At 44.4% G+C, this 15765-nt stretch overlaps 2 protein-coding genes across 12 annotated transcripts; one reads left to right on the top strand and one right to left on the bottom strand.

Moving 5' to 3' along the window:
- Nucleotides 1-1349: 1349 nt before the first annotated feature.
- On the bottom strand, nucleotides 1350-11963 carry bag5 (BCL2 associated athanogene 5). Of its 11 annotated transcripts, none has more exons than XM_064324583.1 (4): nucleotides 11183-11319; nucleotides 6728-6838; nucleotides 5795-6634; nucleotides 1350-5229 (listed from the first exon to the last, which is right to left on the bottom strand). In XM_064324583.1, exons 3-4 carry the CDS (start codon nucleotides 6598-6600, stop codon nucleotides 4689-4691), a joined length of 1347 nt encoding a protein of 448 aa, XP_064180653.1. In that variant the 5' UTR covers nucleotides 6601-6634; nucleotides 6728-6838; nucleotides 11183-11319; the 3' UTR covers nucleotides 1350-4688. The 11 variants fall into 11 exon arrangements, with proteins under 11 accessions (XP_064180653.1, XP_064180635.1, XP_064180662.1 ...); XM_064324565.1 differs by having other exon boundaries at nucleotides 6788-6838; XM_064324592.1 differs by lacking the exon at nucleotides 11183-11319 and adding an exon at nucleotides 10123-10383.
- Nucleotides 11302-15395, top strand: LOC135249248 (cytochrome c oxidase assembly factor 8). The gene is made up of 6 exons (XM_064324686.1): nucleotides 11302-11442; nucleotides 11959-12055; nucleotides 13541-13738; nucleotides 14052-14115; nucleotides 14582-14672; nucleotides 15133-15395. The coding sequence occupies exons 1-6, from the start codon at nucleotides 11363-11365 to the stop codon at nucleotides 15239-15241; spliced, it is 639 nt and encodes a 212-aa protein (XP_064180756.1). The 5' UTR covers nucleotides 11302-11362; the 3' UTR covers nucleotides 15242-15395.
- The last annotated feature ends 370 nt before the right edge of the window (nucleotides 15396-15765 follow it).

Below are 15765 nucleotides of genomic sequence, written 5' to 3'. Positions count from 1 at the left end.
ACAAACCTGGCCATTGGATTTAATGCTTGATGGATCCCCATCTCCACGAGGGACTTCTCTCTTTCCTGACCCGCCCCGCCCCCCCACCGAGTCTCTCTTCTTCATGGCATTGTCGGGCTGGGCATTTGGGGGCGGGGCTCAGCTACAGTCAGGTCTTGATGTCTGAGTATGACTGTGCAGAAGGCCAGTACAGCTGTGGAGAAGGATAACGCTTGTATGGAGTGAAAATGACACATCTGAGGCCACTGAACATCTGCGGACTGAAACGGGAACGTTTTTGGCAGGAGTGGGGCAGTCTGTAGCAGGGAGTATGGGGGAACAATGGCTCTCTTTCAGCTTTGACTCAGTCCCGCAAACCTCCCTGAACTCTCACCACTGACTGAGGCACACTCAGCTCTCATCAAACAGCCGGGAACAAAGGACGCTGTCACCTTCCATTAAGGTCTGGCTTAACCTCCCCATCCCACCTGCAGCTAAAAACACACAACAGAAAGGCCCAGCTCCATGGAAGAGGACCATGAGATAACTAAAGACAGAACTCAGCAAACTGGCCTGCCTTCTCAGTTTACAGGGGTGTGGCCAGTCTGTGTCGTTGAGAGATTAACACGTAAACAAATATCTTAGTTGGAGATTGAAGCCCTGCCACACACAGATGTGATTAGGAGGTTACAGAGGTTACTCTGAAGTGTTAAGTACCATGAGGATTTGGTGGAATTGCAGAGATTAGGGTCTAGGGTCACCTCCTCTTTTCCAGTGGTCAGTGGACCCAGGATTAAAGGGTTAAAAAGTCCACTGCTGGATGTGCTGGTGTCACCCTTGACCTTAACTGTAAAAGGAAAATCAACTAGTCTTTCAGCTGCAGTAGTGGACTGTGTAGGAGTTTTATTGTTTGCCACATCATTTTTTTTTTTTTTTTAAATTGTTATTTTCTGGGCGCTAGTCTGTGAATATGAAAGTACAGTTAGATGACAGAGATTAGGAGTTATGTGTAACACATTTGATTTCACAAGCTGCAGCTGCATCTATACTGCAGCCTTTCATACTGTATCAGAAATCAGTCTACCGAAGGGTATGCAATGTGTGCCTATGCTTCATGTCCAAGTTTACAGTATTCACAGAGTTTCTTGGTGCTGTTAACATTTATCAGTCTTACATCTTGCTGTCAGTCACCAAGCAAGGCTGAAGAATGCTTTTCTTTTTTAGCTATACCGCCCCCTTGTGGTACTTCTGGAGTTCTCCTCAAGGATATTGCTGCAGCTGCATTTGAATTGCTTGCTAATCCCCATTTCTGTGCAGACGACATGAACACTGAAATATCTTGGGAAAATAAACGTCTCCACACAAAACCATCAAGATAGAGACTCATTTATTTGGCTGGACTGGAAAATAAAACATAGAGGAAACAGACCTTTTACTGAAGCATTCACACAGTTACAACCTCAATGCTTTTGTACAAGCATCTCCCGTTTGACTCACAAACACAATAAGCCTATCACAATCATCTTTTTTTTTTAATGGTGACACTTTCTTTTCTTAATACCTTGATAAATATTTATCACTTCATAATATTTACAACTTTTAAACAAAATATCACCATGAAAAGCAGCCAAACACAGAAATGAACAATGTGTAAACGCGAGACGTTCTGGCCCAAATCATGCCCTGGAACACCCAACTGATGAAAACCAAGAGCGCCATCAGGCCTCTTTAAAAACCCTTACTGCTGGCTCCTTACGATTACAAAATATTTTTTTTCTTTATAAATGATGGAAAAAAAGAATGCAAAAATAGCTTTGGTACTTGGAGACACTACTATGACATTCCTCAATTGCTACATTCTAGTTGTGGTATTTTCTCACTTTCCCATGAGAGACGGAAGGTTTCAGCTCAGCGAGGGGCTAAAGCTTTGCTGGAGTTGAGCTGTGAAGCATTTCTGTGTCAGCAGCTACTCCAGTGTGGCATTCCTGTCCGGCCTGGTCTGGTTCTCCTCTCCCATCCTCGACGCACACGATCGCATGCCCTTTAATGGGAGCACCTTAACAGACATGTTACATCTCAAGAGTGCCACTGAAGCTGTGTCAGAACGCTGTTCTTAAATTCAGATTCTGAATTTTCTTTCCCTCTCATCTTTACTTTTGAAGTAAAATTGATTAAGTAAAATGCAGTCTTTTTTTTTTTTCCTCGAACAGCCCTGGTCTTGAGAAGCTGGAGATATGAAAAGACACACAGGGCTGAAGCCTGACACTAACAGAAGAACACTGCATCGTATTTTAAAGAGATGCTTCCCCGCTGTACCTCTCCAGTTGACCGGCGAGAGAAAAGCCCTCGTCGTTCAGGGGTTAACCCCGTGTGAGCTGAACATGTAGCGGTTCGCCTGGTCTCGTCTCATCGAGTTACTCCAAGGTCAGAACACCCTTTGAGCAGGGGTGTCAAATTTCTTTCCCAGAGAGTATCGGTGCATGCTGCTTTTCGTTGCGACCTCATCTTAATAAGTTAAGTCACCTCGTTACTAGCAATTGCGAGTTCTTCTCTAATAAATGATTATTAAAATTTTTTAAATGTGCCCTTAACCTTAAAAGTTACTCCACTGAAAAAATCGTTGTTTTCAATATCTTTAAAATACATTTTCTAGTAGAAAACTTGGTTATATGCAATCTGTTTCAGCCGTGAGTAGCCATGAAAAAATGCATGTTGACTGTTTGAGACGATTTATTAAATCGTTTGTCAGAAGAGTGCCCTGGAAAGGAGATATATATTTGCAATTATTGCAATACTGCTTGACACCCCTGCTCTAAAAGCACGCTTTGCTTTCTACTCATTACAAACATACCTTTGGAAAATAAATAGACAAAACAAAAACTGGATATTTGATTACTAACTTAAAGTTGGTGACAGAAAGATAACAGATCTCCTATTCTTGGAGAACATAGCTACTCACTCTCAACAGGAAAAACAACTTCCTTTCTCTTTAAAAGGAACTGGTTCCCACAAATCAAGAGCACATTCATAAAGTATAACAGAACGGTTGGGAGAATGCTGTTGTTGTAATACTGTCTGTAGTTCCTATACATTGTCCATTGTACAGTGCGGTATCTGATTGGCTGACATCTTGCTGCAACCAGGACGCTGCAGTTGTTTGCAGTGGATTATGCCGATGAGCTGCTCTGCGGATGGTCGTTGCTGTGGCAGATGTGCCGTACGATGGCTGCCCGGTCTAATCCGCTGCCTGGGCACTCCTCTGTCATTACGGCCGAGAGGGCAGAACTGCTAGCCTCAAAGCGCTGGGCACCGTGCAGACGGGAGAGAGCACGGGGCACTGGAAATGAGCGACTGGCTGAGGGCGGATGGACACGGGGGTCCACTGAGGGGTGGTGGGGTACCACTGAGGGGTGGGGTGGGGTTACAGCCGCACAAGCTGTAAGTGCAAATGTGAGCCGGCAGCCTGTGCTCGCTCCAGAACGGAGCTCCGCGGACACGCCGCGCCGTGCCACAGAGCGTTTCCCCCAGCTCGAGCCAGTGCTCGCGGAACTGTACTGAGCTCCCGGCTTTGGAAGGGACCGACCGCCCGGCTTTGTGCTTGGAATGAATAATTCAGCAGGGGAAGGAGAGACCTCCCCTCTCCCTCGGTACACAGGCAAGGCACATGGCCCGGATGAAATGCCCCCCCCCCCGCGCGCGACTCGGAGCAGAGATCCACCCTGTCCGCTCTGATCACCGTCCGCGCTTCAGACGCGACACCCCTGGCCTCTGGCTTACCCAGCCAAGGCTCTTTCCTTTACGCGGTTAAAAATAAGAGCGAGCGAGCGAGCGAGCAGCCGGGCTCTTCACCACCGCGCGTTCACAAGTCCAGGCAGACTCCGACAGACAAAGGCAGGCCCTTCGGTTGCTTGTTTGATGGCGCTTCTGATAGGCTGGTCTCTCAGCTCATTCCACAGGGGAAGCTTTTTCATGCTCCTAGCTGGATTTCATGCAATTCCCCCCCCACGTTACTGTATAAGGATACAGCGCAGGAGGTGGTTTTTAACCACTGCATGATATGGTAGTGACAGCGTGGTAGGGTGGAGATCTTGCACTGCAGCTGCTTGAAAGCGTATCTGGAGCTGAATTTATAACAGACAAATAAAACACATTCTATAAATAAAGTGCATAATTTCTGGCAATAGATATTTTGGGCCGTTTTTCTGACAGACTAAATCTTGTGCGGATAAAAGGAATTGCAGAGCCATCGTTTTTAAAAAAAAAATGCAAGGTTGGTCCCTTGTCACTGAGGGAATTGCTCTCCGGCCGAGCAGAAAGCAGACCCAGCAGGCTTCTGGTCCAGCTTCCAGCACCGCACCGACAAGGACGATCAAAAATCACAAGCAGGCGTTCAGGGATGCTGCAGATACTTCAAGCACACAATGGAAGAGTAATATGCGGTTTCCTCTCCAACAAATGAATCACTATTCGGTTTTCCATGGATCAGACGGGGAGATGGCAAAATGGGGGCCACCACTGCAGTGCACTCTAGCGTTCCGTTAATATTTACACACTCCCAATACATAGATTACCTTCATATGTTATATGTACACACACAGCCATCATACAGGAGGCCATTTCCAGTCTACAGATCAGTGGGTGATATGACATCATGCCATCTGCGTTTGGGAGCGGACACACGGGGTGGGGGGTGGTCCCGGTGGGAGGGGTCAATACTCCCACTCATCAGTCTTCAGGTCCAGGTAGCTGAGGATGTTCTGGGCCAGTTTGACGGCCTGCTTGCGGGCGGCTTTGGTCATCTGGTCGCCCTGCGGGTCCACGGCGTCCAGGGCCAGCAGCTGCTTGGTCAGGAGCTCCTCCAGCACCATGTAGCTCTTGTCGGCGCGCTTGCCGTCGAAGCCCAGGACCTGGGCCTGCAGGTCCGACAGGCTGGCCAGGACCTGCCACACGGCCCGGTGCGAGGGGTGCTCCTCGGGGCCCGGCTGCCGCCTCTCCAGCGCCTCCCGCAGGTCCAGGAAGGTGATGACGGCCTGCAGCTCCAGCACGGCTCGGCGGCGGGCCTCGCGGATGCAGGGGTTGCGGGCGGTGTCCACCTGGTCCAGGTGCGTCAGGAGGCTCTGCAGCTCCGCCTTGGGCTTGAAGCTGAACTCGCCGGCCCCGCCCTGACGCAGCAGCTCGCCCTGGAGCTGGGCCACCCGCCCGCGCACCGCCTCGATCTGCCGGATGGAATCGTTCTGGGCCAGATCGTATCTGCAAGCACACGTCACACAGGTGAGGGCCTGCCTTCTCTTCATTTACATTAAAGAACCGAACACAAGAGAAAAGCTCAGAGATTAGCTTAAAAAAAACACATAAAAATTCATCTTAGCACACAAACTGACAACTGCTAGAGGACTTGTGCTGTTTTGGCATGCAGCAAGAGGGAACACCTGTGGCTGAGGGTTATGGAATACGTTAATGTCAGCTTATAAACATGACAAGGAGGCCTTTTAAATTTACTGGCTCTGTCCACACATGTCCGACTCAGCTTCGAGTGCTGAGAGTTCACCATTCAACAGCTTCGACATTTCAGACACGAGCCATTTATTACCCATTTAAGCCCACGGGCAACTAAATGTGCTGAAGTCTCTACCGCTCTTTTTCCATCTGTGAATATTTTTTGGATGACTACAGATGCTTATGTAAGAAATCTCTGGGAAAAATCTGGGCATTAATGGGTTAAGAGTTGAAAAAGGTCAACTCCAGTGTCCTGTTCTCAGTGAAACCGAGCTGGAGATGGTGCGTCTAGCTGGCACAGTCGAGCGCCGCGTCCTACCTGCACGTGTCGTCTCCCTCGCCCTCCAGGTCCAGGTGCTTGAGCAGGCCGTTGATCTCCTCCACCACGCGCTTGCGGTAGTTTCTGACGGACGCGTTGCCGGACACGTCCAGGGCGTCCAGCTCCACCAGCAGCTCAGTGAGGACGCGGGAGAGGTGGGCGCAGCTGTCCCGCCCGCTCAGGCCCATCAGCAGCGCCACCAGCTGGCTGCGTGCGCCGCTCACCTGCACCATCACCTGGTTGATGCGCTGCACGGCGGCGTGCGTGCCCTCGGACAGCGGCAGAGGCAGCGTCTGCTGGCGGGCGCGGCCCTCGATGACGTCCTGCACGGCGCACACGCGCGTCAGCGCCCGGTAGCGGGCCTTGCGCAGGGGCACGCGCCCGCCCGTCTTCACCTGCGTCAGCCGCAGCACCAGCTCCTGGATGGCGTCCACCAGCTCGTCGCCGATCTCGGCCGCGCCCGCCCGCTGTGGCTCCACCACGCCCTGCTCCACCAGCCGCTGCGCCTCCTGGCTCAGCTCCTCGATGGCCAGGCGGGACGGGTGCGTGGCGTTCTCCTCCAGGTAGCGCAGGAGCCCCTCCAGCTCCTGGGCCGCCCGCTTGCGGGCCTGCTGCAGTTCGGCCTTGCCCTCCGTCTCCACCTGGTCCACCTCCATCTGCAGCCGGCTCAGCTCGCGCTCCAGCCGCCGGTACTCGCGGTCGCTCTGCAGCCCGCTGAAGGTGCACACCTGCTGGCCCAGCCGGGCCACCTCCTGCTGGATCTCCTGCAGGCGCAACATGGAGGGGTGCTGGCTGCCATTATCCATCCTCTTTCCACCATCAAAGGGCTTCCCGAACAGGCTGTGAAACAGGAGCACAGACCCCAGCGCATTAGTGCACAGCAGAGCAGCACACATTCACACAGCCATAGGGAGGAGGGAGGGGGGCTCCAACCTGCACTTTCAGGGGACAGACTCAGTTATAGCCTTTTCTACTTCACTTCTGCAATCTTACAAATGCATGCAGCGTACACGGGGGGTTCCTTATTCCAAATCACGTGGGTACCTGTAGGAGAAAAACACGGTCACTGATTAAGTCACATGGGCCAGCCACATGCATCAGTGTCGGGAGATGAACAGTAAGTGCCCTTAACCTGACACCACCTGAAATGCAAACACCTGAACATTATATTGACAATTATAACTGTTCCAACATGACCGTTGTTTTACAGGCAATACAAAACTTACAGTTATACTCAAACTGCGTCACCTACTTCAATAGTTTGTAGCCCAATTCAGTTCATGGCAAAAAATATAATTAGTAGTTACATGCATAGTTATTTTAAAAAGACATTTATTTTTGTTTTATCTTATAGTTTTATATAATGTTGATTAAATTTTTTAAAAAATGTATTATTGTTAAACATAGTTATTCATCGTTCAAATTAGTTGTAGTGTCAAAATAGAAGAAAATGGTTTTATTTAGCCATTTCAGTTCTCTAAGCATATTTCTGCCAGGTATTCTGCTGATATTTTCATACAGAGGTTGGGTCTACCAACTAATCAATATTATATCCGGCTTCATAGGGACAAGTCTTGTGAACACAATAAGGGGTTATCTATTGGATAAACCCGTTTCATCTGTAAAAAAACTGAGGACAGTGGAAAAACAACTAAATCACCTGAGGGTTCAAAGAGTTAACCTTACTTCATGCCATTGTGTGTCAAAGCACGTGCTAACACATTTCATCACAATGAGGCTAATTAAATCTGTGAATGTATTAATAGCATGAGATTTTTACATCCCAAAGTTGACAGTTCAAATTTCCTTTTGTCACACTTAATAAATAAGCATTAATTAGTTCCACTGGAGCCGAATAGAATAGAGCATAGTCTAATTAGATGCAAAACTATTTAAAAAAATACATGCAATTGTCGCTGCCACTAGTACTTTTAAAATCCCAAGTATAAGTTAACCAAGTCAATATTAACTAATTGCCACATATTCATTCCTGTTTTTGCAGTGGTAATAATAGAGCAGAAACATTTCTTTTTTGATCAGCAGAATAAACTGCATGAAAGGAGAAAGATAAGGTGGTCTTAAATAAAATGCTGTAACAATGTATTCAACAGCATTGCTTACAAATACAGTGCAGCAAGGACCTGCCCAATGTCTGTTTTTACAGTGTTCATGTAACAATAAGGATATTTATATCCTGAATAGAAAGAATTATACTACATAAAGACAGATAAACTAGCTGGCACAAAAGGGAATGCTGCAGAAATGCATCAAGCGCAATGTTACTTACAATTACAGCTGAGAAAGGTGCCATTGAATGAGCTAATGAGCTGCTAGTTCCGAAATACACCAATAAGTTATGCGCCACTGGCATTCAGTCACTGAAGATACTGAAGAATGTTTTATCGGTAGGAAACACTGCAACTATTTCACAGTGACGTCACCACAGATTTGGCCCACAGCTTGTACTAGATCTTAAAGCGACAGCATCATATCCCACCGGGATTTCAAAACATTAGCTTACTTCAGGTATGTACACGATGGTACAAATTTGGCAGCATAAACAGATTTCCAGTGAAAGCCACTCATTCATCAAAAGGTTTACCTCTAAATTCTGTTCCAGTTCTGTGTCAGTCTTCACAAAAAATAAATAAAAAGATCCCTATTTAATTATAGTAGTAATACCTAAAGAATGTGAAAATGAACTATTAATTCCTAGAATGCTAAACGTTATGTGCAACAACAGCAGCCACCCCTGAACATCAGTGAAAGAGTGATCTGACAGCAATGGAACAGGCCTCCAGGGACATGAACGAGTCTGAAGATTCCTTGTCTTTCGTTTTTATATAACAGGTTACACATAAGTCTGAATTTGTGCTGATTCTGTCTCGACAGGCTCTCAAAAAATTTACAACTGGAGAGAGCACAAGACTCCAGATTTTAGAGTAGAAACAAATGATTTTAAAAACATATGGAGTATACAATAAATGCTTTCCACTATTCTAACTGTGCAATTTAGATACCTGTACTTCAGAAACTAGTGTGATCACTAAAGATCATCATGCAATAACATGCAAATTGTCACTATGTTCATGGGCTCTAGAACTCCAGAATAAGCACAAACATTAGACCACTAAAAGACTTCTCTCAGTAGAAAAGTCTGCATAGGTGCTGACATATTTAAAATGTAATTTTTTTCCACAGATGAAAAAGAGGACATTTAAAAAATGGTGTAAGCTAAAGGAAGACTAGGAACTGATTCTGCCTTATAATAAAGCATTCACCTACAAATGGCGGAGAAAACAACTACATGAGTCATAGCCTTTTTTTACACTGTATGCTACAATTAGCCTACAAGAGAGAAAATACATATATTGACTGACTGGGTCAGTACAGGATGAGTCATTATGCCCAGAAACACCACAGCTGCTGTCTCTCCTGATGTTTACACTCTCACTCAGCAACAAGATCATGTGGCTGTGCAGGTCCAAATTCTCAGGGGGCAGGAGATGCCAATGCCGGAGATGCTTTCTCTGAGAAAACCAACAGCTGGCAAAGTCCGAGTTTGCTGGTTCACCACAAGACTCCTCTAGAAGCCCTGGGAATTGGCCATGTGATGCTTTCTGCATTTGAACGTTAGCCCTATGTCCATTTGTGTAAGAAAAAATTCTTACTGCAATATAGTGAATGTCACTACGCTCAGTGATTCAATCTCAAACGACTCTGTTCTAGCGGTGTGTGTATTGGCCTTTCTGACATGATTCAAAACCAAAACTGACATTGCTCCAAAAAGATGCGACTGTATATGATAACTTGTCCCTCACCCCTGAGCAAAGATTCACACAAGTGAAATGCTCCATATATAGTTATTTCCTAATTGAATGCGGCTGTTGACCAATTTTGGTTACCTCTGGTTGGCACACCCATCATAAAACACGAACTAACCCGTACATACAACACAGTGTCTCCGATACACTGTCTCATATATAATTAATTAAACATAGGATTAATATATACGGCAAAAATGAACACAAGCAATCTAGCTATCTCTAATATTCACCTGTCAATAAATATATAGCTTTTCTTTGCCATAAAACACTTGCTCTTTATTCATAGCCATAAAGCATATTTCCATACCGCTTATTCCTCGCCATTGCTCCCGATTGCAGTCCCGCTTCTGATATGTATTTTGTGTGATTTTGTCAGCTACCAGGAGACATTTTCAACCTCTGGCAGACGAATGAGCTGTTCTTAGCAAGCAAGCTAGCTAGCCAGCTATCTGACAAGTGCTATGTCTCACCACCTTCAGAGATACGCAAGAAATGTCTCACCTTTTCAAAGCGCCAAAGACATTCGCGCACATTGCTAAAGATGTCAGTTTCCATCAGCTAAAACATCGGCGTGCGGTGGCATTCAAATACTTGAGTGTCAAATAATTTGTAACATCAGCTTTTCTGGTTCCTTACAGCAAAATTAACCTCGCGTTGGGCATCGCTGCATTGTCGCCCCCTCCCACGCACAAATGGAGAAAGTGGGAGTACCAAAATGTGCTCAGCAGAAGGGGGATCCGGAGCTGTCGCAACGTAAGCTAACGAGGACAAACCACGGTCTGTGGGACAAACGCAGACCACATCACAGCAAAGAGCAGATGAGTTAATCTCTGATCCTGTGCATTTTATTTCTGCTAGGGCCCATCCGAAACAATAATCCCCGCTACATGATAATGACAGCGCAAAGAGACTGGGCCTATACAAAGTTCCCCTTAAAGGTGGTTTAATCTTTTATTGACAAAACAGACATAGCTAGTTTAGCTAGCATATAAGATCACTGTCGTGATTTGAAACTGTTTCAGAAGTACTAGTGCCACAGAATTGTAAGATAATAGACTAGTCTAAATGAGAGTTAAATGACAACAAAAATCGCACTGCGGTCCATATCTAATTCCACCACTTACACAAACTAGCTAACTACCTAAATCCATTATCTAACAATAGATGGAAACACGTTAGCTAGGTAGTTGGCTAACGTTACATCGTCCAAGGTGAAATTAGCTAACTCTACAAACATCCAATTATTTGGCAAGTTAGCTAGCTCGACAAAGTTAAACATTCATTATGTACCATTCACCAAACTGCTTTCAAGGCAGTGGCTCACTAAATTACTCAGCATGGCAACGTTGGGTACATGGTCTAGCTAGCTAGACCTGATTGTCTAGTGATAGGGAGAGGCATCTCAACTCCCATCGTCCACGTCGTAAGCACAGCAACATTAAGCAAATATTTCTGAATTGTGTTAGCTAGTAGCAAGCTAGCTAAGTTACTTCATGAACGGCGCATCAATTTAGCTACACCGAAGCTACAACAACTGTATGATCTCAACTTGTAAATTTACCTGCATAGCCATCGAACAGCCATCGGAGCAGTGTGGAATGAGAGATAAATAAGCAATCCACATCACACGCAGAACAGGGAGGGATGCAAAGTGAAGCTGGCCAAGCGAGATAACACCAAAGGCTCCCGGCTCCAAATAGGTTAGTCCAGCTACCGCTAGCCCAGCTAGCAAGCTAGCAACATGAACCCGAGTGCCTTTAGACTACGTCACTCTCGGTTGGAACCAGTGGCCGTAGCAACAGGAACACTATTCATGAGTTGGTAATACTCGTTTATCTCAAAACATATTTAAATAATCATTAGACATTGTTTTGCCTCCATTTCCATAAGTCACGCAGCTAGGCACCCAAGTTATTGTGCGTTAATGTCACATGTGGTTAATTATGTTGCTAGTCTAGCTAACGTTAGCTAGTATGTGCTATTTAGCCAGAATAAAGCGCCATTCGTCTATGAAACACTAGCTAGCAATTATAGCTGACACGTCTAAACAATGCTTGAAGTGTATTTTGGGAATGACAGAAATAGTTAATTTATTGTTCAAGTAAATAAGTACCTAGCCAGTGTGCCCTGTGACTGCAGAACACCGAGCAATCCCGTGAAGGTTTTTGGTCGCCCAACGTGTGTCGTTGCTTGTCATGCTCACTAGCATACTTGGCGATGTTCTGGTCGATTTCGTTGTTATTGAGTGAGACGATTTTCAAGAAAATCTAATAAATCTAGTAAAATGAATGTTAAAACAATATGCTGTCAGTTATGGAGATCATCCCTCCACCACAGCCTTCCTAGACTCCGGCCGATCAGGAACGTGTGTGTCAGCCGTCGAACACACCGCACGCACGAGCCAAACAACGGTCAGAACCAGAAGACAGCCAAGGTGTGTGGGTTTACAGTAACGTTATGTACTGATTTCTAACTTTTTAAGCAATGCTCTATCAACCAGCTAGCTATATGTATGGATGTTGTTTCTAGCTAAATGTGTGTATTTTATTTACGGACAGACTACGAGCAATGTATCATTGTATTCAAGGAAGACAAGCTAACTGTTCCAGTTCGATTGTTTTTACAGCTTGGCCCATGCTTTTCTTTGTGCATTTTGTTGCTAAATGGATTCCTATTGTCCTTCCCTATTCGTTAGCAACAGCAAGGTAACTGCAACAACTGAATAATAGTTGACTATATGCTAAGCTAGTGCACTAGCTAGCTCTTCTGCCAACCCGCGGTGGCATGTGATTAAACGTTACTTCAATTTTTAGCTGTATTGTCTGCCATGTTATCAGCGGGCTATCGTTATATAACGAGTAATTTTAAGTGTTCCGTAGGCGAGTCCACAACCCTTCTCTGCTCCAAGCTAGTGGCATTGGAAGCACAGTACGCCCACTTTTGTCTGTAAATGTATGATAACTGCAGAAAATGCGGGGGGTGGACGATTCTAGATGGCAGCTAAATAATTCATGTTACTTTAAACTCACATCCCATTGCATTGCATTCATCCAGAACGATTTACAGCAGGGCAGCCCAACCCTGTTCCTGGAGATCTAGCTAGTAGGTTTTCGTTTCAACTCTAATTTCGGAGATCTCTTTGTACTAATTAGCAGCTCAACGAGACATCTAACTCTTGAATGAGGTGTGTTAGGGTTGGAATGGAACCCTACAGGACGGTAGATCAAACAATAATAATAATAATAAAAAATTAATTTTATATAGCGCTTTTCATAGTCTCAAAGACGCTTTACAACACAGGGAAGAAACAATCAACAAAAGAAACCAAGGTACAAGCATACCCCAGGGTTGGGCAGCCCTGATTTACAGTGGAGAAGAAGCACTGAGGAAATACTAAAGCCTAAATACTAAATACTACCTGCTTGTAACCTCAAAAAGTGAAAATGAGGTGAATTATACAGTACTTTCATTTCAGTTTGTTTCCATTCAGATAGCCAGGAGATTCATTGCTTGAGGCTACATGATGTTTCCTACACCGATATATATATACTTGTTTTTCTTTCCTTCTGATCTTTGATGTAGTCTGAACAAAGAAAAGGGTTCATTTTTATGTAATAATTATAAAAAAGGCTGGAGATGCCATGTAATTTGCATGATATAAATATACCAGTCTGTACTGTGTTTAATGTACATTTACACTAGTTAATATTTGAAAGTTTCTGAAGTAGTACTGTCAATTTTCATTGAATATCTTTTCATTCTCTAAGTGTGTACAATGTACTCCATGGCACATTGTATGAACATGTCTTTGGGGAGCTTGATCCACTTTTGCCAACTTACCATCTTATAGGTGGGCTGCTGTTGTCCAAGAGTTTTGAATGTCACTACACTTCACAATGCGTGTCCCCTGTCTTCTCAGAGGTCCAGTTTTGCACCTGTTGCTAGCTCCAAGCATGACTGGATTGGCCCCCCAGACAGGCTGTCAAATCTCCGGCCAATCATATACCATATCCCTGAAAATGAGAGTCCACTTGAGAGACGTTTAAGGCACCTCAGACAAGAGACCGAGGACTGGAACCATCAATTCTGGTCAAGTCAGAATGTCACTTTCAGCAAGGTTAGCTCATTTATAAGCTTGTAATTTTATAAATAAAAATTTTCAACATTAATTCAATGAACATAGATGCTCCTGCATTTTTGTGTTTTACCAGAAGAGGGCAATCTTTAACTTTTTATGAATTGTTCATATGCCTTTAACCTTTTTTATGGAAACTTGTCTGTTCTGTGCATTTTATTGATACATGTTTCTCACATGTATGTATATATATATATATAATACTTCACGCTTATTTTTCAGATATAATCTCGACGTATGAGATGTATAAGTTTGAGAAGTAAATGCATTTTTTCCTCATTTTCTCCCCAATCAGGAAAAAGATGAGTTTATTCATAGGTTCCTGAAGGCAAACGGCCTAAGTCGTAGAGATGAGAACGGTGAGCAATTCCAGTACTACTTCTTGGGTCGTCTATTTTCCACCTCAGTTTTCAGCTAGGTTTGTACGTGTTATGGCTTAACCAGGGATGGTGTGCAATACATGTTAGTAACAATAATGTCACATAGTGGCAGCATTAAAATGTGTCCTCTTCTTGCTCCTACACTAAACTGATGTTCTATTTGATTGATTAATTTAGCTTCTTTCCTTATTCTTTCACATGTTGGTGTGAAGAAACATGCAATGAAAACCATTATATACATATGCTTAATGTCACATTTGATGCTAGAATTACCCAGCTGTCTAAAGACACATGCTGGTTAGCACAATATAAAGATATTCAACAAAAAAATGAGGTAAATATATTGTTATTGTTACATGGGACTAGCAATGTTATGGTATGATTTGTATATTGCTGCCCCCTATATTGCAATTTTGAGAGATGCTTACATACCTATGGTTTTCAGGGAGGAAGAGAATGCTGAGCACTGAAGACATGGCAGTTTTTTACAAAGACTTCTTGGAAAAGAACTGCACCAAACACTCCAATTATAACAAGTGAGTTTTGCCTGAAATAATCTGAATTTTACAAGCCTGTCATTTGTAAGCATTAGAAGAAATAAAATAGTTCTGCGACAGAAATGAGAGCAAATATTCCATTAAGCACAGCTAGGATGGAGACAACGGAAACCAATTGCAAATCAAGCGTAAATCTTTCAGCAAGGCGGCAGCAACAAAAGGCTTATATTTCTCTCTTGTCCAGACTATTCAGCAGACAGCCCTCCCCATACATTCCTTCACAGAGCTCCCTGCTTAATAATTCAGCTAAATCAAGTCCTGTAAGGAGCTGCCTGTAACTGGACCCTGCAGAGGAAGGGATCTGAACAGGCAGCGTGTTGCTGAAGTGATGTTAGCTTGTTCCAAATGGTGTGTTAGCTATGGCATGACATTCAGTAGGTAGCGCGGAGCTGTTTTCCGCATAGTGCAGTTTTCTCAAGGCATGCTCTTGCCTTCACAGGGAATGGTATAAACGCAACTTCACCATCACCCTTCTCATGGGGAGAGTGGTCCTTCACAGGGCCTGGCGGAGACTGAAGGGGAGATGGAGTGGCCCCTCGCTGACATAATTCTCAATAAAGTTTGTGCCTGCACACTTACTGCCTGCTTGGATTGTGTCTGATGAGGAGTTTGATGACTTCAAGAGGACAGCATGGGTATTTTCACAACAAAGGACAAAATTTTGTGTGAATGCATATAGATTAAATGTCTCTTAAAACTTTTTATGAATTTGTGAGCACTGTCTTTGTTTCACGATCTTGTGTCTCATCACAAATTGTTCACATGTGGTCATGGCACATTCTGGTTTTCAGCCTGCTTGCTCATGTAGGCAAGTTTTCATGGTGCACAAACGGCTAAACTCATTTTGAATCCGATAGCAAATCCGCCATCCAGGTGGGTGGATCTAAAACTCCCAAGTTTGTTCTACAGAAGTGTTATTCATGCTCTTTATAATTTCATTAAATTTGGAAGATGTGAATGGGCTTAGTGATTTAGAATCTATTCATTTAATTAATCAGTTATCATTGTACTTGCTTTCCTTTACAGACATACAGATTGTATTAGTTCATAGCACCATCCTGACAATGATGCC

The sequence above is a fragment of the Anguilla rostrata genome, chromosome 1, assembly GCF_018555375.3.
Source record: "Anguilla rostrata isolate EN2019 chromosome 1, ASM1855537v3, whole genome shotgun sequence".
NCBI lineage: Eukaryota > Metazoa > Chordata > Actinopteri > Anguilliformes > Anguillidae > Anguilla > Anguilla rostrata.
The sequence above is the reverse complement of the archived record's forward strand: the minus strand, read 5'-3'. Positions and strand labels throughout refer to the sequence as shown.

What these genes read in the sequence shown, in the direction of transcription:
- bag5 (XM_064324537.1), bottom strand. Translation starts at nt 10,154, where the DNA reads ATGTGCGCGAATGTCTTTGGCGCTTTGAAAAG. An exon ending in GTCTTTGGCGCTTTGAAAAG is followed by an intron (nt 6,635 to 10,122) that starts GTGAGACATTTC and finishes CCTGTTTCACAG; the next exon opens with CCTGTTCGGGAAGCCCTTTG. An exon ending in GAGGGAGACGACACGTGCAG is followed by an intron (nt 5,230 to 5,794) that starts GTAGGACGCGGC and finishes GTGTGCTTGCAG; the next exon opens with ATACGATCTGGCCCAGAACG.
- LOC135249248 (XM_064324686.1), top strand. Translation starts at nt 11,363, where the DNA reads ATGAACCCGAGTGCCTTTAGACTACGTCACTCTCGGTTGGAACCAGTG. An exon ending in AGAATGTCACTTTCAGCAAG is followed by an intron (nt 13,739 to 14,051) that starts GTTAGCTCATTT and finishes CTCCCCAATCAG; the next exon opens with GAAAAAGATGAGTTTATTCA. An exon ending in AAACACTCCAATTATAACAA is followed by an intron (nt 14,673 to 15,132) that starts GTGAGTTTTGCC and finishes TTGCCTTCACAG; the next exon opens with GGAATGGTATAAACGCAACT.